This window comes from Diadema antillarum, unplaced genomic scaffold (assembly GCF_040938485.1).
Source record: "Diadema antillarum isolate AM-2024a unplaced genomic scaffold, OU_Dant_1.0 seq00000633_RagTag, whole genome shotgun sequence".
NCBI classification, from domain to species: domain Eukaryota; kingdom Metazoa; phylum Echinodermata; class Echinoidea; order Diadematoida; family Diadematidae; genus Diadema; species Diadema antillarum.
Window position 1 is genome coordinate 1,713,499 of NW_027271550.1, and position 25,508 is coordinate 1,739,006.

The 25,508-nt window shown below is 39.5% G+C and overlaps 1 protein-coding gene across 4 annotated transcripts in view; it reads right to left on the reverse strand.

Moving 5' to 3' along the window:
* The window catches only part of LOC139736168 (presenilin-1-like), a 43,612-nt gene that overhangs the window by 4,201 nt on the left and 13,903 nt on the right, over positions 1 to 25,508 (reverse strand). For 3 of the 4 annotated variants that reach the window (XM_071646899.1, XM_071646897.1, XM_071646900.1), the window contains exons 3-7: positions 10,671 to 10,897; positions 7,547 to 7,688; positions 5,711 to 5,778; positions 4,225 to 4,445; positions 1,516 to 1,614 (exon numbers count right to left, since the gene is read on the reverse strand). In XM_071646899.1, the coding sequence (XP_071503000.1) occupies positions 1,516 to 1,614; positions 4,225 to 4,445; positions 5,711 to 5,778; positions 7,547 to 7,688; positions 10,671 to 10,897 (757 nt within the window). Of the gene's footprint in view, positions 1 to 1,515; positions 1,615 to 4,224; positions 4,446 to 5,710; positions 5,779 to 7,546; positions 7,689 to 10,670; positions 10,898 to 14,593; positions 15,866 to 25,508 lie in introns of those variants that run through there. The other variant, XM_071646901.1, reaches the window with a different exon arrangement.

The window sequence follows — 25,508 nt, forward strand, 5'->3', positions numbered from 1 at the left end:
TTTGGAGTAAGACAGTTGGGATTTGGACAGGAAATCACTTAACCCATTATTTGACCATTAATCAAAAAAACTCATTTTCACCAAAATTGCAGATACAAGGTCTTATCACCCCAGCGACGTTATGTCACAAATCCTATCACAGAAAAAATTGGAACTGCACTTTCAACAGAAGGGAAGTTCCACACCTATAAGTCTCACAGGAAAGCATCTCAAATTTTGTTTAGATATAAAACAAAGAAATACAAATATTTTTACTGGCATATATTTGTGTAGGCATCCCTTGGTCAAGTATTGGTCAACCTCAAGACTCATTCGTGGGATTACACAATGCAGAATCTATTGGAATATGCCATAAATTATTCAAAATCAGTTACAGACATTTTGTTTCGCCTCTCTTTCTAAAACAGACAAAACAAAGAAACAAACACCACCTACAAATGCATTTCAAATTTATTCTTGAATACTTAGAAAGCTTCAACAAAATGAAATGAAGGCATACAAGCACAGTACATTATTTGTCGATCTATATTTCTTGGTCCAATCTTGTATGCAAGTTGATCAGAATTTTTGCAAACATCAAGGAAATGGCAATATCCAGTTATGCAAGACATTTTGCTTGAGTTGGTCCATCAGGAGACTATGACCTACCAGACTGTGACTGCTTTGTTTCTTTTTCTCTCAGAGTTTCAATCATAAACAAAAGATGCAGGTAAATGTACACAAAACTAATGGCTCATTATCTATAGAAGTTTCATTTTGATTACATTTGGTGTTAGAACATGCCCAACAGAGCAAAGCTGGTATTTGTTTGAACATTGCTGTCACACCAACAATGCAACAGTGTTGGAATAAGAAAATTTTCTTTTTCAAAATGTGCCATGTTGCACATTTTAAAGTACCATGCACATTATTGCAATATCCGATGATGAAACAGAAATCAGTAGAAACTTGCCCTATACCATCCCCCTGACCCCCAAGATATATATACAATCACCTGTCATTTAATAAATATCTCCAGGATCAATATTCAGTAGACACTGAACAGAAATGATATCCTGCAAAGACAAGCATTACAGTCCAATCTATCTATCTATCTATCTATCTATCTATCTATCTATCTATCTATCTATCTATCTATCTATCTATCTATCTATCTATCTATCCATCCATCTACTGGTATCCAAATGTACCCCCTTTGTCTTTTCCCCCTCACAGGAAAAGATAAGAGCAGAATATACAGAATATACATATGATGATGATGATGATCCACAGCATTTGTATAGCGCCATATATCTGTTGTAGAAACATTCAAAGGTGCAGACTCCACGAGAATTAGCAATTGAATGCCTGGTGAAAAATGTGAGTTTTCATCTATTCATCAATTCATTCATCAATCTATCAAGCAATCTATCTATCTATTCACCTTTCTGTCTATCTATCTATCTATCTATCTATCCATCTATCTATCCATCTTCTGGTATCCAAATGGTACCCCCTTTGTCTTTTCCAACTCACAGGAATAGATAAGAGCAGGGAAGATTTGTTCGTCTCTCTCCTGAGCTGTCTCCACTAGCAACCTGAGAGGACCCTTGGGGCACAGCACAGCAAACAGGTCTGAAAATGAAAATAGAAACTTATGAAAATACTTTGCATTCAAAACACAGCAGTCATTGACAAAGTTGTGCGATATTAAAATCCTCAAGGTGCAATTTTGCAAAGTATGTATGAGCCACATTCAATAATTATTGGGAAAAAAAAAGGTGCACAAGATAAAGATTCAAGGTGAAGAATCATTTCAACTCCTGGCATTGTGGTATTTCAGCTGACTCTTTAATGCTCTGGATCAAATAGTACATTTTATTTTCACAGCTCACAGAAGACTAAATTGATATCTGCATAAGTAGATGCACAGTGTATAAATAACCAGCCAACCAGAAAATGAAGGGAAACAAGAGACCCGCGGGTCTAGCGCTCACCTGAGTATCGCAAGTTCACCTTTCACGCAGTCACTAATCTAAATTATTCACAGCTCTACCAAAATTTGACCAGGCATTCTCAAGTAGAAGATGAAACTGTACAATAAGGGCCCAAATTTTTTAAGATTCCTTAATTTGGGGGGGGGGGGGGGGGATTGGGGCCCCCTGGGGCCCTCTGGGTGGGGCATGGTGCCCATTTTTATAAATTGAGATCCTGACCCCCTAGGGATGCTACCTGCCAAGTTTGATGAAAATACATCATGAGGTTTTCAGGAAGAAGATGAAAATGTACAATTCAGGTCCCCATTTGGACCTTCCCAACCAACCCCCCCCCCCCCCCCCCCCTGCCCCCAAGAGGGGCACCCCTTGATCTCCTATGAACAAACTTGAAAATACAGTCATTAATGTACTCACTCATAGTATTATCTTACCTCTATAACTTCTGATTCTAGAGAAGATTTTTAAAGATTCCTTCATTTTGGGGGTTTGGGGCCCCCCTGGGGCCCCCTGGGTGGGGAATGGTGCCCATTTTAAGAAATTGAAATCCTAACTCCCTAGGGATGCTACCTGCCAAGTTTGGTGAAAATGGGTCATGGGGTTCTCAAGAAGAATATAAAAATGTACAATTTAGGCCCCATTAGGACCCCTCCTCACCCCCCTCCCCTGGGTCCCAAGGGGGGCACCCCTGATTCTGCCATGAACAAACTTGAAACTACAGTCATCAATGTACAAACTCATAGTATTAACTTAGCTCTATCACTTCTGGTTCTGGAGAAGAAGATTTTTACAGATTCCTTAAGTTTGGGGCGTTTGGGCCCCCTGGGGGCCCCCTGGGTGGGGCATGGTGCCCATTTTAACAAATTGACTTCCTAACCCCCTAGGGATGCTACCTGCCAAGTTTGGTGAAAATGGGTAATGGGGTTCTCAAGAAGAAGATGAAAATGTACAATTTAGGCCCCATTAGAACCCCTCCCCACCCCCCTCCCCTGGGTCCCAAGGGGGGCACCCCTAATTTTGCCATGAACAAACTTGAAACTACAGTCATCAATGTACTAACTCATAGTATTAACTTAGCTCTATCACTTCTGGTTCTAGAGAAGAAGATTTTTACAGATTCCTTAATTTTGGGGGGTTTGGGCCCCCCTGGGGGCCCCCTGGGTGGGGCATGGTGCCCATTTTAACAAATTGAGTTCCTAACCCCCTAGGGATGCTACCTGCCAAGTTTGATGAAAATCGGTCTTGGGGTTTTCAAGAAGAAGATGAAAATGTAAAAAGTTTACGCACGACGCACGACGGACGACGGACGACGGACGACGCACGACGCACGACGCACGACGGACGCCGGACGAAGGGCGATCGCAATAGCTCACTTGAGCCTTTGGCTCAGGTGAGCTAAAAAAAACCCTACAAACACAAAGAAAATATAAAGCCCGGTGCTGCAATAAAAAAAACAACAAAAACAAATTCCAAAGTGGGCGTAAGGTGAGAAGTGAAGCCTGTTAATGGAAAAAAAAAATTAGATTCTCAACTCGAGAGCATGTGCTGCCTACAAAGGGACCTCGATATACTTTCATTCAACTTTCATGCTATGTTTCAGCTTGCCACATCAATCTTGCAGTTGTAATTTGGAGCTCATTATGGAGGACTTGTTATTCTTAACAGGGATTTAGAAGTCAATTAAACATAGAGAGAGGTGAGCAGGGGCCTCCGACAGGAACTACATCCACCCAAGCAAGTATTCTCAGGTTAGATGACACAGCTTTCAAAAATGATCTGATTCACACACTGTGGACCAATACAATAATTTTTTTTTTCTTGTTTATGTGTGTGTGTGTATGTGTGGCGAGAAGTAGAGTGGATGTGAAGTACCGTATACGCCATATATTTATAAAGTTTAATTTTTTGTCAATTGGGACTTCGCGACAATTTCATGAGTGGTTAAATTCACGAACCAGAAGTACCGTAATGAACGAGAAAATGTATGCGTGCGCAATCGCATTATGGTCCGGATCAGAGTTGATGTTTTCGGGTGTTCTTAGATTTGTAAATACCATCCAGCTTTGATTTTTACCAAATTTGCGAAAATGAAAACCTCGCAAAATATACAGCATATACAGGACTTCTTTCCAACGGAAGCATATAAACCGGTTTCTCCTCTATCCTTCTGTTCTCCCTCCAATCCCTAAATTCTGACACCTGTGCCCCTTCCCCTCCCCCTCCCCCCCAACTCTCCAGCCAAGCAACTCACCATAGACAGCAATGGCCGCCAGAATGGTCCAGAGGGTCCACTCTGGGAGATACTTGATGAAGATGAGGGCCATGAGGGCCGAGATGACGATGAGGTAGGCCTGTTGGAGGTGCAGCGGTCCCTTCCAGTGAATGCTGACCATCCCCACCATGCCAAAGTTCCAGATGATGACCGCTATGGTGAAGTAGTCCATGGGAATGTTGTAGGTCACCAGCAGCTCTCTGCGGGGGAGGTAATGGGGCAGGAAGCAGCATGAGCATGTTAACAGCCAGAGCAACCACTGGAACTAAACATCAAAATCAGTGGATCAATGGATAAAGTGAAACTGTACAGCAAGATATCATTACATCATGAAAGTTTCGCGAATTGGAGCCGACTGCCTTTTTCGCGGCATCAAATTTTTGCGAAGTGCCATTGGCATTCAATGCACATAGTGTAGATAAGAACTTACATGTGCATTTAAATTTCTCGAATTTGGTTTTCACAAAATTAAAATGCATGCTAACATTTCTGGTTTTACAGTAGATCAACAGATAACTGGATGGACGGATACTGAAATATCGTCTATCGATAACTACTGTAAAAGCTGTTATTTCCGTATACAGATATTGTAGTGAATGAGGAGTTCAAAGACATTTTCGCGATTTGACATCGAGGCTTAGTGCAAGTGCTCTAATGCGTGTCCGTTTACAATATTTTTGTATGTTGTTTAATTGGCAGCCCAACAGTGTGATTCACAAAAATTAAACCCTCATGAAGATAACAGCTCTTACAGCATAATACAGATGGCATACAGACAAGCAGACAGATAGACAGAAGCAAACATATCTCTATTGCTCCGTCGATGAAATATGACAAGTGTGAATTTTGATTTTAGTTAACACACTTTTACATTTCGTATACTTCATGTGAAATACAGCCATATCAACTAACAGAATCAAACTGACATCTTGTAGCATAATGCCACTCACAGACCTGACAATGGCACTACTTATGTAATCATAATGATATGCAAATTACTGCAAGCTCAAAATTAATTATCAAAAGGTAATGACAATTGCAGAGCCCTCTTGGATTATGTTATCTGCACTGAAAAGGTTACCCTAGATGGCTGTGTACAAACACATATCTACTCTAGCCAAAATGTTGGTTTTTGATAGTTTTCTTGTTTTAAGGATTTTCTCACTTGAAAACGGGGGAAAGAGAAGAACTGCAGCTTACCAAGGTTTTATCACTATAATGTTTAGATATTTTCTGGGTTTTAGATTAATAAAAAAACAACTTGTTGCTGCCGGAAAAAAATAATAACAGAAACTAACATTACACCTGGTAATTGCTGTGCCTATTAGCCATCAATGATATCAAGAAATGGAAAGCTTTCCATATTACTGCATGACATAGACATGGCGAAGAGTGTATAATACACCATGTGAACATCGCAGAAACTAGAAATCTACAGAAATATAGAAGCTGCAACGGTACTCACTGTAAATAGAAGAATGTGAAGAAGAACAGGAGCATGAGTGATGACAAGACTAACCAACCGTGGATAACCTGAATTGGACAAGAGAAAAAAAGACAAAAACATAAACAAAGACAGGAAGACATTACAGTTTCACTTGGTCATGTCAACTTGAATGTGCAACTTATTGATTTGATGCAATATGCTCTGTGCATGTATGTATTGTGATTTGTTTATGGATCTGTTTCAAAGTACAGAATGACATCAGTGGCACCATGAATATATCTTTTATGTGATACATCACTGAATGAAAGTCAGCTAGTACAACATACATTCTACATTCTAGCCTTGATTTGTATTCGCAAGTTGAGCTGAATAGCTACTGACATGTCAAATATAAAAGACTGTTCACAATATCAAATGCAAGACTTGAATTATGTCGAGTATATTTTGATACGATTCTGCATCTATCAAGGTGTAGAAATACACCCTTCTCATCCCTTCCCTCCTCCCTACAAAAAAAAAAGAAAAGAAGAAAGATACTGCAATGACAATCATAGTTTTTTTTTAAATGTTGGCAAAAGGATTTGAATTTGAAACTAGGAAGTGTTAGAGTCATCTTCACACATGCAGGTCCGAGCTTACCCTGTAGTAATTTGGACATGTTGCATTTCTTTCCAACAGTATGTGATAGATATATCCAAAAAGTGGCAGAGACAGATATAAAAGGGTAATTCCATGAAGTTGGGGCAGTGTCCATGTAGCATCATGATATTTAAAAAATACATTTCAGCATAACTCAATATTAATTATGCTATACATTTATTGTTTGTAGGCTTTACATTTGCATTGAGGCCACACATTTTCCAGGAAATTTTGTGCCATTCAGACTCAATTTTGATGAAGTTATTAAACAATATGTAACAGTGTCCTGTAGCATGGTGACGTGTCCATGTAGCAACGTGATATTCTAAAATTTGGTCCTAAGAGACAAATTATGGCAATTAGCTTGACCAAAATTTGATGCAATATGCATTTACAAGATATGAATGAGATAGCTAAATATCTCAAATTTCCTGTACACAGTTTTAATTTTAAAAGAAATTAAAAAATGTATCACGATGCTATGCGGTGTCCTTTTTTGTTACATTTGGTGGACACCGCGTAGCATGGTGACACATTGTGTAATTTTCTTGTAAAAGTAAAACTGTGGAAAGGAGAGTTAAGATATTTAGCTATCTGACTAATCTAGTAATTATGCATACTATATCAAATTTTGGTCAAGCTAATTGCATTAATTTGTCTTTTAGGACCAGATTTTAACTATCATGATGCTACATGGACACGTCACGATGCTACAGGACACCGTTACATATTGTTTTTATAACTTCATCAAAATTGAGTCTGAATGGCACAAAATTTCCAGGAAAATGTATGGTCTCAATACAAATGTAAAGCCTATAAACACTATATGTATAGCATAATTAGTATTGAGTTATATGCTAAAATGTAACACTTTGTGCCCCAACTTCACGGAATAACCCAAAAAGAGAAAACAAGAGGCAGAAAGCAAGGATGTGTTGTACATATGGATGTTTTATAATGACGGGGAAAACAAATAGAAAACAGAAAAGAATGTAAAACTCCTTATCTCCAGTAACACAAGTCACGTACAAATCCTCATTCTATAGAGATGTGTACACGACATAAATGGAAGCGAGCCAAATGTCCCACAGTATAAACAGAGGGTAAAGGTTTAGGAAGGATACGTGCACATGGGAATAACACAGGTACGCTACATGGTTCTGCCTTAAAGGGAGACATCAAAAACAGGCAGATTGTGCTGTCTTCCCATCTCACCTTATAACATCGGTACTTGTACAGGACGACAAGGAAGATGGTCATGATGAGGACGATGCCGATGATGATGAGGGCATTGGCCAGAGCGTTCCATGCTTTGGTTCCAGCCTGATCGGACTTTTCATGAAAAGGGGTATAAATCCTGGATTGGAGGATAGAGACAAACATGCAAAACAAAGCAGGTGTTACTACAGTTGTAGTAATCTTCATACTCAAGATATCTTTTAGGCTTTTCTTTTGACATCTACGTATATTCAGAGGATCACTGACAAACTCGCATTTCACACCTTCCACTCTTGTCCGAGGGGTCTTTTAATTCAATGTTACCTATTCAATGTACTTCAAGCAAAAGGAACATGCATAACCACTTGAACACATACAATCACATTGACAAGAGCCAACACAGAGATACATACTGCCATACACAAGCAACAAACTAGAGCAGTAGACTTGGATACTTTCTCACGCAATCACTACATTTTGTCATGGGTAAATGTAACATTCTAATGAATTCCTTAATTTCAATTGATCCCCTAAAGACCTGACATATGACCATCTTTAGACCAAAGAATGTTTCCTGATACATTTCCATCAGCATATGTTTAGCATTGCTATTGGACTTTCCCTGGAAAAGTTATGGATAGGAAATGACATTGTAGCTCCTGACCCTATAAACCTCTCATTGCTTTCCCCTGCAAGTGTTCACTATTGGTCTGTCATACACTTTACTGGATTATAGAATGACAATAATAAATCATCCCAAGTGCCATTTTGTTTTCACCGAGACCACAGGCCGAGATGAAATAGAACGGCACAAGGGATAATTTAGTATTTGGAGTTCTACAGCCCAGTTCTGGTGTATCGATCAACAGAACATGCATTAATTGTCATAGTAAACAGATGTTCCTAATCACCTCTAGGTGGTGGTTTCAGAGCCCTATACAGCAGCCTCGAAGAGCCTCGGCTGCAGTAAAAATGCTAGGGGGTTCGAGACGTCATTTTTTTGCCGACCCGGAAGTGATCATTGAAGGTCATCGCAAGCTAATGTAAACAGCCCAGCTATCGTCATCGACAGCCACTGACAAATACCACAAAACTTGCAAACTTTTGCGCTCAATCATGTTTGCGGTCATGTAAGAAATTCAAAAGCCCATGCTTTGTGTCAGAGGGGAACTCCGTCACCGTAGGAACAGAGCCAGTCGGGCCTGCAAGGGCTTGCCACGGCCTGCTCTGGGCAACATCAGCTCACACAGTATAAAAAGATGAGAAACCAGTTTTTGAGCAGGCTTTCGAATCTCCTCGAGGTTAAAAAACCCACTTGCAGTATAAACGGGGTATTCATCAGATACAATGCAGTGAAACAACCACATATACACACACACACACACACATATGCAAATAATTCAAAACAGCACAGATAAAGTATGATGTGGACTTTGTTCCTGTCATAAGTGTGTTTTCAAAGCCAAGGGGGAAAAATATATACCACAGTGAATGTGCTTTTAAAACTGATGTTCCATGTCACAAGACATAATAATCTTTGGAATATCTTTTCTCCTCACACAATACAAATTCAACAGACTTTGCAAACATCTAGAGCTAGCAAAGGCTGTAGTATCAAAGGTGGCTCATTTGCCATTTGAGAGGATAACTGCCTCAACATTACTACAATGTACTGTACCTCAAGCCCTCGATGAAAGTTACAATTTCCTATAATAAAGGTATTCATCTACTGTGATAGCCCTTTTTTTACACTGAACAAATATGATTCCCATGCACATGTACACTATACAGTGCACTATGCTGTACTACAGTATACTACACCGGCAATTTTCTTTCGTTATATCGAAATTTCATTATAACCGAACAAATAAACAATGAAAACACATAGAATGGATAATGTTGCGGCCTGAATTTTTACTTCGTTGTCACCGGAATTTCTTTATAACTGTGTTTGTTATAACAGGAGTGCACTGTAGTTAGAATTTGTCACTCATAAAAGACTTCTTTAAGACAAACATTCAGGCTGCAGGCAAGTAGAAAGCTGCAAAATATGGGACAATGAGCATGACCTCACCATTGGAATGGATTTCCAAGAGGGGGGGGGGGGAGATTCCAGTCTAAAATAGTCCATGTGACACACACTATCCCCTTTCAAAAATAGCCAAATGATGTCGTGTGATGCAAAAAAATTGATGATGGATGGCACGGTTAATATAAAGGGAAGCATCCTTCAACGTGAAGGAACGGGTCATTAATCTGCATTCTGTCCATTTGGAAAGTAGGGCTGGAGGGTGGAGCAAAGCACGTCCTGACATTTTGCGAAGATTAGTAATAGGGGTCATGCATTATGCATAGCGACTGATGGGATTAGTGCGGGCATGGTTGTAATACCCTGTCTATCCCTAACATTTCCATTTCCCTGCTAACCGCGATGAACCCAGACAGAGAAGAAAAATTATGTGCGAGATCTGCTCTCTAGGCACAATCAAAATTCTCGGAAACATGGTGCCACAGTAATGTTGCCAGTAAGCTGTTAGAAATATCTGAGCCATCCATTCTATCTATCCCACTTTGGCAGCCCACGCCAATTGTATAACACACACACACACACACACACACACACACACACACACACACACAAACACACACTGAAATACACACTCTCTCTGTAGGTGGGGACAGTTGTACACATGCTAATCTCTATAATATACTGTCCACATCTAAATACTCATTTGATAGTGCTCACATGTAATATTGTCAAGGTATGACTTGTCCCTCTGCTATAGGAAAAAGTCATATTTTTTTGTTTCTGTTTTTAAGTGAATTTCTGTCGCTCTTGCTTCCATTCTGCTTCCATTCTGTTGATGAACAATTCTTCTTTTTTTCTTCACATATTCACAGGAATCGTTTGCAGAACACCTAAATTATTTAATCTAAATTAGATGCTCAAGCCCACACAAGCGTAGCATCACTGAACATGCCTAGACTCTTTTAGGGGGAAGGAAAAACTTGTGAAAATGGAGGTCAAGAACACTGCTTTCCGGAAAATTCACTGCAGGGGTCTTTACATATACTGTGACTGCATGCAACATTCAGTACCGTTACAAGGCATCATACTCACAGGTAGACACCATCTGACTCTGTGTAGAAAGACACCGTGGAGATGGTTGCCACGACGACCAGCATGCACAGGGATACAGGGACGAAGAGCATGATGACATGTTTTGCTCCATACTTGAGGATCTCCTCCTCCTCCTCCTCGTCATCACCGCCTCCCCTGGCGAACTGGTTATTGGAACGGGCATCCCGCTGGCGCTCCTGGTTGTTACGCCTGCTGGCTGCATTAGCCTAGATGTACCAATCGATAAATACAGAGTATAAAGCAAAAGGAAAAGACCATTCCAAACTGAGTGGAGTTCTTGTATTCTAGCATGGGTGGTAGAAGGGGATGGGGTCAGCCAAACTTTTTGCCAAAAAAAACCTATTAAATTTCTAAATGTTTTAACTCAGAGAAATGTCTAGAATTCATCTACAATATGATAAGCAAATTCATGAAGAAATATGAGAGGGAAGTAAACATGTGTTTTGGTGTTATTTTGTGTATTACATGTGACTATTTAAAATAATTCAGATGAACTGTTTATTGTTTTATGAATATTATGGATACACAGTGAAAATTCCAATATTCGCAACTAAATTGAAAAAAGAAAATTTCCTTCCTTGACCGAAAAAAAAAAAAAATCCAACTACTCAAAAATGAAACCACAATACAGAGACACAATGTACAATTTACAGAGGTTCTGAGTTATCAATAAGTTTATCAACAAAGAATTCAACGTATTTCACAATGAACGTTTGCTGCATACAACAAACATCCCTCTCCTTGGTAAGTGACACTCTGACCTTCTTCCCTCTTGCCTGCCTGAGAAGTTGCCAAGGTTATTATTATTATTCTTTTTTTTTAACTGAGGTACATCAAACAAAACCATGGAAGGGTACATAGTACACAGTGACAAATCTGTACACATAACTGGTCAACAATCAGAGCTGGAAAACAGAGTTTTTAAAGTGAGTGTCCAACTTCCCATTTTTAAAGGGGAAATCCAGTCTAAATCTAAGTTAATCTGATAAGAAGAGTAAAATATTACGAGTGCAACGATAACATTTCGATCGAAATCGGGTGAAAAATAAGGAAGTTATGACATTTCAAAGTTACACTAATTATTCAGGAAATAGTTCTTGAACAGTCAATATGAATGCAAATGGTAAAGTGAAAATGTCATCCCCTCACAACTTGCCATATATAGTTTGTACATAAAATTTCCAAATTTCCAGTTTTTCATTCAAATGCAAATTTATGCCCGGGACTCACATCCTGGCATATCTACCTGATCACTATACTGAAGTTCTTCAACCAGGAATAACATCATGTTTCAGACTTCAATGAACATAGAACATAGAATTTTCGTCATTTTTTTTTTTACACGATCAGTGGAGACTTGAGAGGGTATGACAAGGGTAGCTCACTCATTTGCATATTCATATCCACTGTACAAGAACTGTTTTGCAGAAATTAACAAAACTTCAAAACGCCATAACTTCCTTATTTTTCATCTGATTTCAGTCAAACTTTCACCGTTGAACTCGTAAGATTTTACTCTTTTTTTTTCAAGGACTGGATTTCCCCTTTAAAGAAATGAGGTGATCATAGCATGGAGAGCTACCATAGCCCAAGATCAAAGCAAGGTTTTGTCTTTTGGAATCTGCATAAAAAATCATGTGCATGGGATAAAGAAATTGAGTGTTATATGCAACTGCTTTGTGAGGTTTTTTACAGCCAAAGAGCCTATCAAACATTGAGAAGGTACAGTCTGTAATTAACTTCAATTTTACTGATATGAGATTTTCTAGATGATGCCACAGGGGGGTTGAATGCAGTACAAATACACTTTTAAAAAGCACAATGTACAATAGCTAACAAATGATGAAAATATCCAGGCTAATCATTGCAAAATTCACACTTTAGATTGCCCCTTATCTTGTATCTAGAATAAAAAGTCATTTGTGGCAATGAACTTTACAGTAAAAGGATTTCAGCTGAGTTTCATGCAATTACTCTTAAAATAGTTGCCAAGGTTATTGCCCTAGGAAGTACATTTAGACCAGCGTTTTCCACACTCATCACTCAACAATAAGGAAATCAAAGTGATGAAGCGCTTCCTGCAAACACCTAGTGGAAGGATGGCCGGCAAGACAAGTTACATGCTGCATTTACAGTACTCGTATGTAGCACACCATGCCTTCCTACAAATTTACTGCCCTTTACAATAGACGGTATGTGTAGAACAAATCATGGCTCAGCCTCACAGTGGTCATGGGAATTTCATGCATTTACGAGTATACTACAAATCAAATAAATCATTACTTCGGGGAAAAAGAAGAAAATATGATGTCGACAACCATGTGTGCAGATTCACATAAAAGTAAGTGAACATTAGAATGTGCATGTTCAAGCAAAATATACACTCAATACACTACATGTATGTACATAATGCTGAACACGCACAGATATGTAAATGTACACTTGAAGTCATTGTTACAAGAAATCTAATTTTGGTGGGAATTTACAAAACAAGCAAAAACGGTCCTACCAGATTTGTCTCATGCAAGTGTTGTACAGCCACCTCAACTGAGTGCTTTACACATCTCACAAATTTCTAATTCGCACCGACCTACATTGTACGCTAACTTGAGAGTACAATGTACATTTTGTATGTACACATAATCTAAACATTTAGTCATTTACATCTCTTCCCCTCAATCATTCTTATGTACACAGTACTGTTATTTGTCTTCAAACTACATTTGTATGGCAATAACAAGCTAGCACGCACAAGATGAGAGATAGTAGTACAATCTCTCAGTGTGCACTCAACCACTGTTCAAATTTTAAAAACACAGACTCAAACTCAATGAACTTGAAAAAGACTGACTGACTGACAAAGTGTAATGTACATACCAATGTACATTTGTATTTATGTAATACTGCAAATCAATATCTCACACAATTCTCTGAGAAATGAGCAATTTTTGCTTGCTTGTGAATGGCCTAATCAACTTCAACTTTCCAATTCTGAAAGACCCATTTGTAAAAAAAAAATAAAAATAATAAAGAAAGAAAGAAAAAAAAATTGACTGTTAAAGGTCCAGTTTACCTTTAGATGCAGTGATTTGTAAAAATGTTCAAGATATCACATTTGATGCATACATTGTATGTGTACGTCTGATACATTGTATCACAAAACATCCTACCATATAAAAATTTTGCAATAAAGCCTAAAATATACGGAGATATCAGTATTTTTCTCAATAAACCCTAACTGTAGACAGTTTAATCTGGAAGCATTCTTATATAAATATTGTTCACATTTTGTGTATTTAACAATACTTAACATCGGTTATATGGGTTCAGTTTCTACAGTGGTTGTTTCTATCCCTAACTCACATTTTAAAACTATTTTAAAGCACTAATGCTGTGTTTTTGTTTTATCTGCAAATGGTAAATTATGCCTTTAAGATATGTACTCTGTACATTTTTTTTTACTTTTTCTTTTTTTGTAACAAAACTATGTTAGGTCTCCACTCCGAAATGTGCTTGAAGATTTTGAATACAATCTGAGAAGTTATCTCATGATGTAGATACCATGTATCCATACATGCATCAGGGGCCTATTGCATAAAATGTTTAACCTGAGAAAACTCAGGTTGTATTCAACAGAGCTTTTCCCTATCTGTGTGAAAGTCAACGGCAGAATCATGCTAACCTGAGTTTTCAGTTCTTACCAAAATTCTTCTCAGGTAAAAAGATTGATGCGCAACAGGCCCCTGGGTCCCGTTTCCATGACAAATTTGCTCTCAGCCAATGAGATGCAAGGATTTCAGTAGTTTATAACAATTATCATAACTTACTAATTTTATTGATAACAAGTTTTATGAAATGGGGCCCTGGTCAGCTGTTCCTTCTGCTGCCCACTGTTCACTTACTTTTCGTCTGCTCCTGTGAAATGAGGCTTCTGATCTGGACCGGTCTGGGTGGATGAGGAGCACGGCGCATTCATCCCCCTCACCCTCCACATCACTCTCCCTCTCATCGCTCATCTTGTGAGTAGCAGATTGTTAATAATATTCCTCAAGAAAGGGTTTGTGGCGGTGACTGAACAATTAGCACCAAACTGCAGTCCAGAAGTCGCTTTGCGTTAATAGCGGATGTCACGCTCAGTTCACTCGGGGCAACGGCAAGGCACAATGTGAGATGCTTCTAATGCAATCTGTACAACTCATCACCATCTCAGTGATAGCCTATCTTGCGAGCTTACCATCCCTTCCGTGGTCAATGGAAAGGGCAGGATATGAGCTTCGAGGAATGCTTCGCTTGATGGCCCGTGAGATCGCACATGCATACAAAACAGCTTCGTCGCTTAATGGACTAATTTGTTCTGGGCACCAATAGACATGCGAGCGGAAGAGAAATGAACAGATTCAAATCCCTCGAGATCTAAAGGGCATCTTTGAAGGACTCTGATTAAAAACTTCCAAGTCAACTGCACAACATGCTACACAGCAATTTGCTCGCTCGGATTTCTACTTGTAGAAAGACACATTTGGAAGACAAAGATGTTGAGGTACATGTACAAAGCACACTTGTAAGTAAGATCTGACTCGCTGAAAATCCCTGGGTGTTATTCCATCATCATCCGCAAAGTGTCTACGAAATGAACGAGTTCTCCTTCTTATCAAGATCATCATCATGGCTGTAAATCTGGGGTATGGGCTGCAAGAAAGCAGACTATGCCATTCAGATACTGTAGCCACACGTTACTGGTTTGCAGACAAACAACCTTAGGCAACCTACTAAGCCTTTCTGCCAACCAATGATGGTGTTATAATTTGCTGATTGGAACACAGAGTCACTGACATGTAACAAGCAGCATCCATGCGAGGGGAAGGGATGGTTATAATTACAGCAAAGTGGCGTCCCTGTCCGACATTGAAGAGGAGAACAAGTCACTACCCAGAGTAATGATTTGATGACTTGCCAGCGGGCGGGCGGGTGAGTCGGTATTGCATGATTTGACAAGCACACACAGACACAAACACATGGGTGACAGACGATCCTTGCCTGCAGACATGTGATCCCCTGGCACTGCCCAAGACCAACACACTGATGCAGAGAAACTCCCAGAGCTTCGTGCCCCCTTCAAGCAACGCTTTCTCACTCCGATCCCACCAGCTACAGGGGCAGCATCATACCAGACATGTGACCCTACTGTTGTGCCTCCGTGTCTGATATCCGGAGAGGCAGGCAGGCAGGCCAGCTACTGCATAGCATCAGTCATGCTCCACAGCTGCACGCTCTCAGAGACTTCAGTGAATTCTGTCCAAATCCGCAGAAAGGTCCATTAAATACATATGAGGCAGGCTACAAATGCGCACCGGGCAAATATGCATTTTGATATGCAGCTTCACACACATCCGTGATTACAGATAATCCTGAAACCACTCTATGACCTCACAGGGTGAATGCATACATACACACCCAATCACTAGGGCACTGTTTGTTCAAGGTTAGAAATTACTTCACACAGCCAGAAACAGACAGCTGCACTAGACTATTAAAGCTGGCAATATGTACGGTACCTGCTATACAACCATAAACTTTGTGTACAAAATTAGATGTACAGCGTACATTGAGCATTCATGCAATAACACTTGGGCAGTTCAAGCTGTTCTATGCTGAGTGCATTTTGTGTGGGTCTGTCGATCGGCACAGACAAATAAACCTTTTGAAACCACTGGCTCAGAAACGAGATTGAAATGCACTCAACTGTGAAGAGAAAGACCAACATGAATGGTCTTTTATTCTGTCCAGAAGGCACCATCCACTTCCACCATACATCATAGACACACACACATCAGATATTATCTCTACACAACTATAGTGGTTCAATCAAATTTCATCATATCCATTATATTGTAATTGAACAGTGGTCTCCACATAATGAGGTAATTTTTGCATTATAGGGCACAGGCTGAAAGAACAGTTCCAAGGCAAGTTATCTCATACCTGAAAGTCAGGCAGGCATTTCCATTATTAAATTGGAAAAAACTATCCGGACAAACCTGCTCTATATTCACAGCTTTCAGCAAAGAAAACAATTTTATTCTATAAATATAGATTCTGAGGTAATGAGAAGCAATAAAGCAACTCATTGGTTTCACTTTTTAACATTGTATACCTGTATAGTGCAGCATGTGATCAATTTGTCATACAATGTATTGTGTGCTACAAAGTAAACACACATTTATAAATGCATGCCATGTACAAACCCTTGCAACAGCACTACACACTGCTATAATAAAGGCATAATTTACCATTTGCAAATGAAACAAAAACCCAACATTAGTGCTTCAAAATAGTTTTGAACCAGTATAATCGATGGTAAGTATTGTTGAATATAGGCCTACAAAATGTGAACAGTAATTATGATAAAAATGTTTCCAGACTAAACCATCTACAGTTATGGTTTAATGAGAAAAATAGTGATACCTCCTTATATTTTAGGCTTCATTGCAAAAATTTTATATGGTGGGATGTTTTGTGATACAACTGACCTACATATATGCATTAAAAGTGATATCTTGAACATTTTTAAAATCACTGCTCCCAAAGGTAAACAAGACCTTATACCCTTTAGCAAATGAAGATTCTGTACAGTCATGGCCTGTGGTTCACTGGAAGGTACAGAAATATCGCTCTCATTTCGACTACTTTCTAAAAATGATGCAAATTAGCTCACCTACATTGTACATGTTTATTTTTGTGTGTAAGTTATGTTTATTTATAGACTTTACCAGGAGTACTTTTGTTGAACTCTAACCTCTTTCAAATTACATAATTATGTATTCTATATATAATGGAAACAAAATATGGTAAAGCTTAAAACTAAAAAAATAAAAATTAAAAAAATGGACAAGCGGTCTGGGGCGTTTCAGTGACTAATGGGTTAAACTACACAAAAAAGGGAAAATGATAACTCCTCGTAAAATGTATCTTGCTACAAATGTAGCTCTTGAGAAAAACAAAGGGTACAGGTGTATTCAAGTTACATCTCCACTGAGATGCTAACCTTTCTTCTGGCTACTCTTTATGAAAAAAAAAAAATCACATGGTCGTGAGGACAGCAGAATTTGCTGCAGCACATGGGTGCATGAAACATACATGTATTGGACAGCAAAGTACATGTAGTCTACCCAGGGATCAATGGCAAAGCACAGGTTATAAATTGTACATCCTGTTCCTTGAAAGCATTTCATGAAAAACTGGGATATCTTTGAAGGACAATGAGTGACTTTAGTTCTTACACATGACAGATGAGTTGTGGCTGTAGTAACATAAATACCATGCTGCGTATGTTACAGTTTATACAGTTTCATCATAATAAGTGTGCGGGATCTGTGACAATTTAAACGAAGCATGCTCTCCACTAAATCGGGTGCACCACTTAATTGGGTAAGAAATACTTAGCCCGAAACAACCCAATCGCGTGTATGTGGAGACTACTGAAAGCTACACTTGTGCAGGCCTACGTACAAACTGTATGAATTGATCGAATTGCAATAATCATAAGTAAGCTTTGTAAAACATAACCTTGAAACCTTCTTTCGAAAATGAGTACTCTGCATCCTCTTCCATACTTTGCAGCACATTGCTGTAATCATTTACAGTTGTACTACAATTGATGCTGGTAGAAGTGAATATGACAGACCAACCTATCAACCACACAATTTGTTACGTAGCCAGTTGTTGTCAATCAAATGCTACACTGTGTACGAGAATTGGAGTTGTTCCTCATATCATCAAAAATTCATTATCTCCCCACAAAAGGGGGCCTTGCAGGTGGTGTATGTATAATACCAATATACAATGTACATTTTTACTGTTGTACAACCACCATTTGCCTCTTTTTATTCCATCTTGCAGTACCTGATTAAAAAAACAACAACAAAAAAACCAGCCTTATATTTATAACATGAACATTATGGCCACAGCTACAATTTTCAAATACTGGTCCCACAAATTATCATTTCTTAGCCACAAGTGTGCAGTCTGATAACATATACCTACAATTGTACTGTGCCCTTCCAACTACGTTGTACATCCCCCCCCCCCCCCCCCCCCGTTTGCTATAATTCTAATTTACATTGAAACATGTGATGAATTGTTCCAAACACACATTACGCATACAATGAAGTGTACACCCATACATAGGGCACTACACATGTACTGTGAGTGTGCTCCTTGCAATGTAACATACGTTTGTACGTATGTCATGGGTTGATCGGGTATGCACCATGGAGTGTTCACTGACTGCCTACACACCAATGAAAACTGCTGTTTATCATGCACACAACTCTGGAGAATCAAACCACAAGAGGGCTCACTCCAGTATAACCAACTCGTAAAAAATGATTGCTGAAAGAGGGATGATTTCATAAATGCATCTATTAGTGTTGTGCCCATAGAGTGTTAGAAATTTAAAAGGCTGCAACAAAAATACCCTTTTATGCAACAAGGCATGTGCATAAACCTTTTGTACACTTCAATTACTGATTGCTAAGCAGAATTTGTTCAGCCTGTACTTCAGGCTACTAATGTGTATAATTTCTCAACAGAACATGTGGCAGCTTTGCTCTAAGGATTATAAAATTACCCAAAAAAAGTTAACAAATAAGTCTCTGCCAGTTCAAGTTATATTGATAGTGAAGAAGATGAACTTTGTACATTACACACTGATAAACTTGTTGTAAATGGACAAAATAAAGAGCTTACATTGTAGCTCAAGTTCACCTAGAGAATATAATGCACATTTGTCATAAACTTGTATCCCTGTAAATGTACCATGTACAATGTACATGTAGAAAGAAGGCAGCAGATGACAGCTTTCTTTGGGCATCACAAACACATATGGGGCATCACAGAAAATACCACAGTAAGGGGGGCAAGCTCGACAGTGCGGTGCAGGTATTGTATGAATGCTCTACCCAAAGCTCAAATTATGTTTGAGCAATGACCATTAACACATACTGTAAAACATGATATATTCGCGGCATGAATTTTTCGCGAATTGGAGCCGACGGCCTTTTTTGCGGCATGAAATTTTCGCGAACTGCCACTAACATTCAATGCATATAGTGTAGACAAGAACTTATGTGTGCATTTTAATTTCGCGAATCTTGGCACTCGCGAAATTTGCGAAATTAAAATGCGCGCAAACATTCCTCGTTTTACAGTATGAAGCAGTCTAAACTGAGCATGGAATCTGGCAATCTAACAAACTTGTAATGTGCCAACTTTTGTCGGAGGGGAAAAGGAATATCATACACGTAATTCTATGCTTATAAGAACTGGCTTTCCAGTTGTAATTCTAATTAGTGATCTACCGGTATGCATGTGGAAGGGGACATGCATGTTGTGCCTGTTTTGGTCCGTGGACTAAATTCTGAATCTGAAATACCCTTAAGCCCTTTTTACACTTGTGTTTCTTAACCCCGGACTTTCTCTGACCCAGGACTATCGTTAGTCCCGTACCAAGTTTTTTCAGCTTTTTACACTCGCCAATTAGTCCCGTACTAAGCTCTTGTCCGGGGCTAAGGAAAAATTGACCTTTTTACACTCGTATTTCTTAGTCCGGTACTTTCCAAACCACATGAATATTCATGACTACGCTGTGTACTGTACACATACACGCACGCACCGGCAGCACTTGATTACCTCGTTTCTGATTGGTCAGTGAGGGTCGGACTTCGTCTCCTTCGCTTAGCCCGGGATTATTTTTTCGTTGTGTTTACACTCACTTGCTTGGCACCGCAATTGCGGTGCTAACCCTGCTATTTTGCAGGGCCAGATAGTACGGGATTATCGGTGGGGCTAGCCCACTTTGGCAAAAACGAGTGTAAACAGAAAGTGGGCTAAGGATAGTCCCGTACCAACGGTGGGGCTAAGGCCCCCCCTTAGCCCCACCGTTGGTTCGGGACTAAGCAAAAATTTACAAGTGTAAAAAGCCTTAAAGTTGTACATTCAGGCCTACAGTCTGTTTGTGTTTATCCACTTTACATGTAAATAGTTTTATAGCATGAGTGATATCCTATTTTGAATCATACTTGAGAACTACATCAACATTTGCTATTAAACAACTTTGCTTTCATTCTCTTGTTTCCTGAGAGCTTTCATCCTCATCCTCCTCAGCAACTTGACCCCCAAAAGTGAAAGTGAAGGTTACATTAGTTTACACTGTATACTGTGTCACTTTCACTTTAATACGTGTATAGTGTAATCAAGGAGGTTCAAGAGAATGGAGTCACAACTGTCTTATTTCCTTTGAACCATGTTTGATGCCGCCACTTTAAAATATTTGAAGCATGTGCCAAATTGGATCCTCTGCACAAATAGGAAGACAATTGACTTGTGCCTCATTGCATAATCACCAGCCACTTTCTATTGGAATATCTTTGTGATTGTAATTACTTTTCACCATCCCTACTTATAAAAGATAGGTTTCACATGATACAGCTATGATTTACACATTTGCATGTATTTCTAAACAGGATCGAATCATGTTTTATATGCTTCATTAATAAGTGAGATTTCAAATCACTTAGTAAATAATAATAATGATAAACAGTTCTTAGAACGCACAACAAACATTTCTATATTCACATATAATTAACAATTATCAAAAAGATGAGTTTTTAACACAGATTTGAATTTATTAAAATGCATAATGTATCTAATACTAAGAGGGAGATTATTCCATACAATGATGGTGCCATTTCCCCAAAAGCTCTATCACCAAATGTTTGACACAAGTATTTCAGAGAGATTTTTTGATTTTGAGTGCAGATTACAACCAGGATGATATGGCTTGATGTGTTCACTGAGGTATGCAGGGGCATTTCCATGAAAACATTGTCATAAATACACAGGCAGGGATGCCAAGTTCAAAGAATTTTAATGAGTGAGATTTTCATGACTCCGCATCTCGGTGCACGAATGTGCACGCGAGCGAGGGTGTTGGAGGGGTTTTTCCGTTCCCCCCTCCCACGGTAGGGAGCTTTTTCCATTTTTAGCTCCTAATGGTGCAATCAGGTGCATACTTAAGTGACTTTTTGTTACTTATTTTTAAAGACAAAAGGGAAATATACCTTCAATTTCAACTATCACTTTAATCCTTTGAGCTATGCTCATTATTATAGGCCCAAGCTGCAGACTTCGCCCGATGCGTGAGAATAATGGGTGCCATGCGTGAGATCGTGAGACGGCCCCTAAATGCTTGAGTCTCAAGCAGAATGCGTGAGACTTGGTAGCTCTGCACAGGCAAAATATGGTCAGCATTACGTCAACATTCAAAATGAGTCTTCAGATTGCTCAGCAAGATGGCGGCATCACACCTCAATCATCAATGGCACAAATGCACCCGTGGAATTCTTTTGTACAATGTACACACATCAATAGAAATCTGACAACTGTTTGAACAAGATTTTAAGCTATTTTCAAAATATGAGAAAATAGTGATATTTTTACACTTTCATTTGACCTTTGACCCCAACGGCCCAAGTCTCTCCCCATAAAATTATATTGTGCAGTAACACATGTATACCTAGTATTAATCCAAGTGTATGCATGTTCCAAGGCCTTCACATCGACACTTTGTGGTGGAGGCATAGAAAACTAGAAATATCACTTAAGGTGATTAATACCCCCGCCCCGTGACGACAGTCTTACCCAAGGAATGATCTTTCCTTGATCTTCTGCCATTTAAATGCCGTTACCATGGCAACGCAGCTTCCGACACGTCCGAAAAATATGTCTTGCACATCTTCCCACCAAGACTATTGTGTGTGCCACATTTCATAAGCTTTTGTCAAAAACTGAGGAAGTAGTTCAATCCACAAGATCTTTCCTTGATCTTCCACCATTAATATGCCGTTACCATGGCAACGCAGCTTCCGACATGTCCAAAAAATATGTCTTGCACATCTTCCCACCAAAACCAATGTGTGTGCCACATTTCATGAGCTTCAGTCGAATACAGAGGAAGTAGTTCAATCCGCAAGATCTTTCCTTGATCTTCTGCCATTTATATGCCGTTACCATGGCAACGCAGCTTCCGACACGTCCGAAAAATATGTCTTCCAAATCTTCCCACCAAGATCAAGGTGTGTGCCACATTTCATAAGCTTTGGTCAAAAAAACTGAGGAAGTAGTTAAATCCGCAAGATCTTTCCTTGATCTTCTGCCATTAATATGCCGTTACCATGGCAACGTACTTTCGGGTACTGTCGAAAAATGCGTCTTGCACATCTACAACCAAAGGCACACATCTGTACCAAGTTCCATGGAAATTGGGCAAAAACTGAGGAAGTAGTTTGCAACACAAAATTTTCCATCATTTTGGCTCATAATATGTGAGCTGTTACCATGGCAACATACTTTTTGTCACTGCATGAGAATTGGAAGAACACTGATGAAGCAGTTTTGCCATGAAGCATTTTGCCCTATATTTTACCAATAACACGCCGTTACCATGGCAACGCACTTTTTGCCACTGCGGAAATATGTGTCTTGCACATTAACATATTCAGATGAACATCTGTACCTAATTTCATAAAAATTGATCAAAAACTGTGGGAGGAGTTCGCGACGCAAGATTTGTACCCATTTTTGCCCATAATATGCCGTTACCATGGCAACGTACTTTTGGGTACTGTCAAAAAATACGTCTTGCACATCTACAACCCAAGGCACACATCTGTGCCAAGTTTTATGGGAATCGGTTGAAAACTGAGGAAGTAGTTCGCGACGCAAGATTTGCAACGGACCGACCGCCCGACCGCCCGACCGCCCGACCGCCCGACCGCCCGACCGCCCGACCGACCGCCCGACCGCCCGACCGACCGCCCGACCGCCCGACCGTCCGCTTATTCCTATATACCCCCTTCAAACTTCGTTTGGCGGGGGTATAATAATTACAGCCAGTTGGAACTCCATCTCTTAAATCTCCTTGGTGTAACTTACAACACATTGCTTTATACAGCTGTATATGACACCGTGTGAAATAAAATACTGTATACGCTATATATTTCGCGTGGGTTTTATTTTCGCGAATTTCGCGAGTCGGGAGCTATTCGCGAAATTAACAACATGCGAAAATATTACCTTCCAAAATGAATCCCTTGCCTTGATGATACGAACATTTCAGTACTAGTATACCATGTCACGGCTTACCGAACAGACCATGCTGGCTAAGCTTGTTTACGCACGTCCACGTCTACTTACAAATACTGTAGAGAGCCAATCCATTATCGCAAGGGGACCACTCGTCAGAAATCTAGCGCGATGGACTTAACCACTTCAAAAATGTTGAATTCTGACTTACTAGTTCGCAGAGTTTGGTAAGTTTTTTTCATGCAGTGTATAACTAGTGTCATTCTTATTTGCTAGTAAGTTGAAAATTCACACTTTCTTTGCCACTTCATATTTTCTCTGGTCCCCCAATCGCGAATTTAACCACTCGCGAAAATGTGTGACAGCGGCAATTCGCGAAAATTTATGTACGCGAAAATTATAGCGTATACAGTACCTCATCCCCATGTTTAATAGTCTAATGATTTCATTTTCATTGAGCAGGCTTCATATATGCCCAGGACAAAATGGAGAAATCTGATAATACACTACAATGCATATGATCGTCAGAACACAAGAAGGCAACATCACCAACAAGAAACTTTGTACCAACATCACTATAAAAGTTTTATGGTCAAGGTGGATAATAGGAGTACATACGCACATATATGGTGTAAGCACTCACTCGGCAACAGGTACACAATAGCTGCAGTCACACTGCCACAAGATCGCGATTGAGATCGTGATCTTTAAGACCTCGATCTTTTGCCAGTGTGACTTCAAACTTTTTGCAAAACTTCTCCCGAAACTTCTCACTCAAACTAGGGTTAATTCCTCAAATCCCGGCTAACCTTCTCAATCTTTTGCCAGTGTGAATGCTAGAAACTGAAACTTTGCAAAGTTTGCCACACAATGACCAGTCCACCATCTGTGCTTCTGAAGCCACTGTAATGAAAAGGAGTGTATTGTTACGTCAAAATTGCCAGCTGTCAGATGGCCTACTTTTTCTCCATTCTTGCGCACGCGCACTAGTGACCCAAACTTCTCAATCCAAAGATCCAAAGTTTGGCTGCCAGTGTGAACAGACCACAAAAGATTGTGAAAACTTCATGATCTTGAAGTGTGATCCCTATTCAAAATTTTTCGGCACATGTACATGGTTGTACGCTATCATCATGGAAATCCCCTTCCCTTCCTTATTGCACAGCAACTGGTGTGTTTATCATGATTCAGGATATCCTCTTGTACGTACACAAAATCTCTACAGACATCCACCCACTGTGACCAACACATTGAACATATGACATTTACAAGTGCTGTTTTGCCAAGTGCTGTTGAGTGTTACAAAAATTTTGGTAAACTGTACAGTCCAACAACATACATTGTAGTACACAGCTGCATAGCATAATGGCAATGCACCATTTTCAACCACTGACTGGAACTTCATCACGATAATGATTGGTATAACAGAGAATTTCAGAATACTGTATAAGTGGTTTCTTTCGCGGTGGTTTTATTTTCGCGCTTTTCGCGCTTTGAGGTTGAACCGCGAATTTAACATCACGCGAAAATGTTTTGAACTCATGGCTTGTTACAACGCTATCATTACCGACCGCGAATTTAAACACACGCGAAAAAGTCGGCACCGATGGAAACCGCAAAAGTTTCTGTACGCGAAAGAAACCACTTTTACAGTATACTGGATATGTTATATTG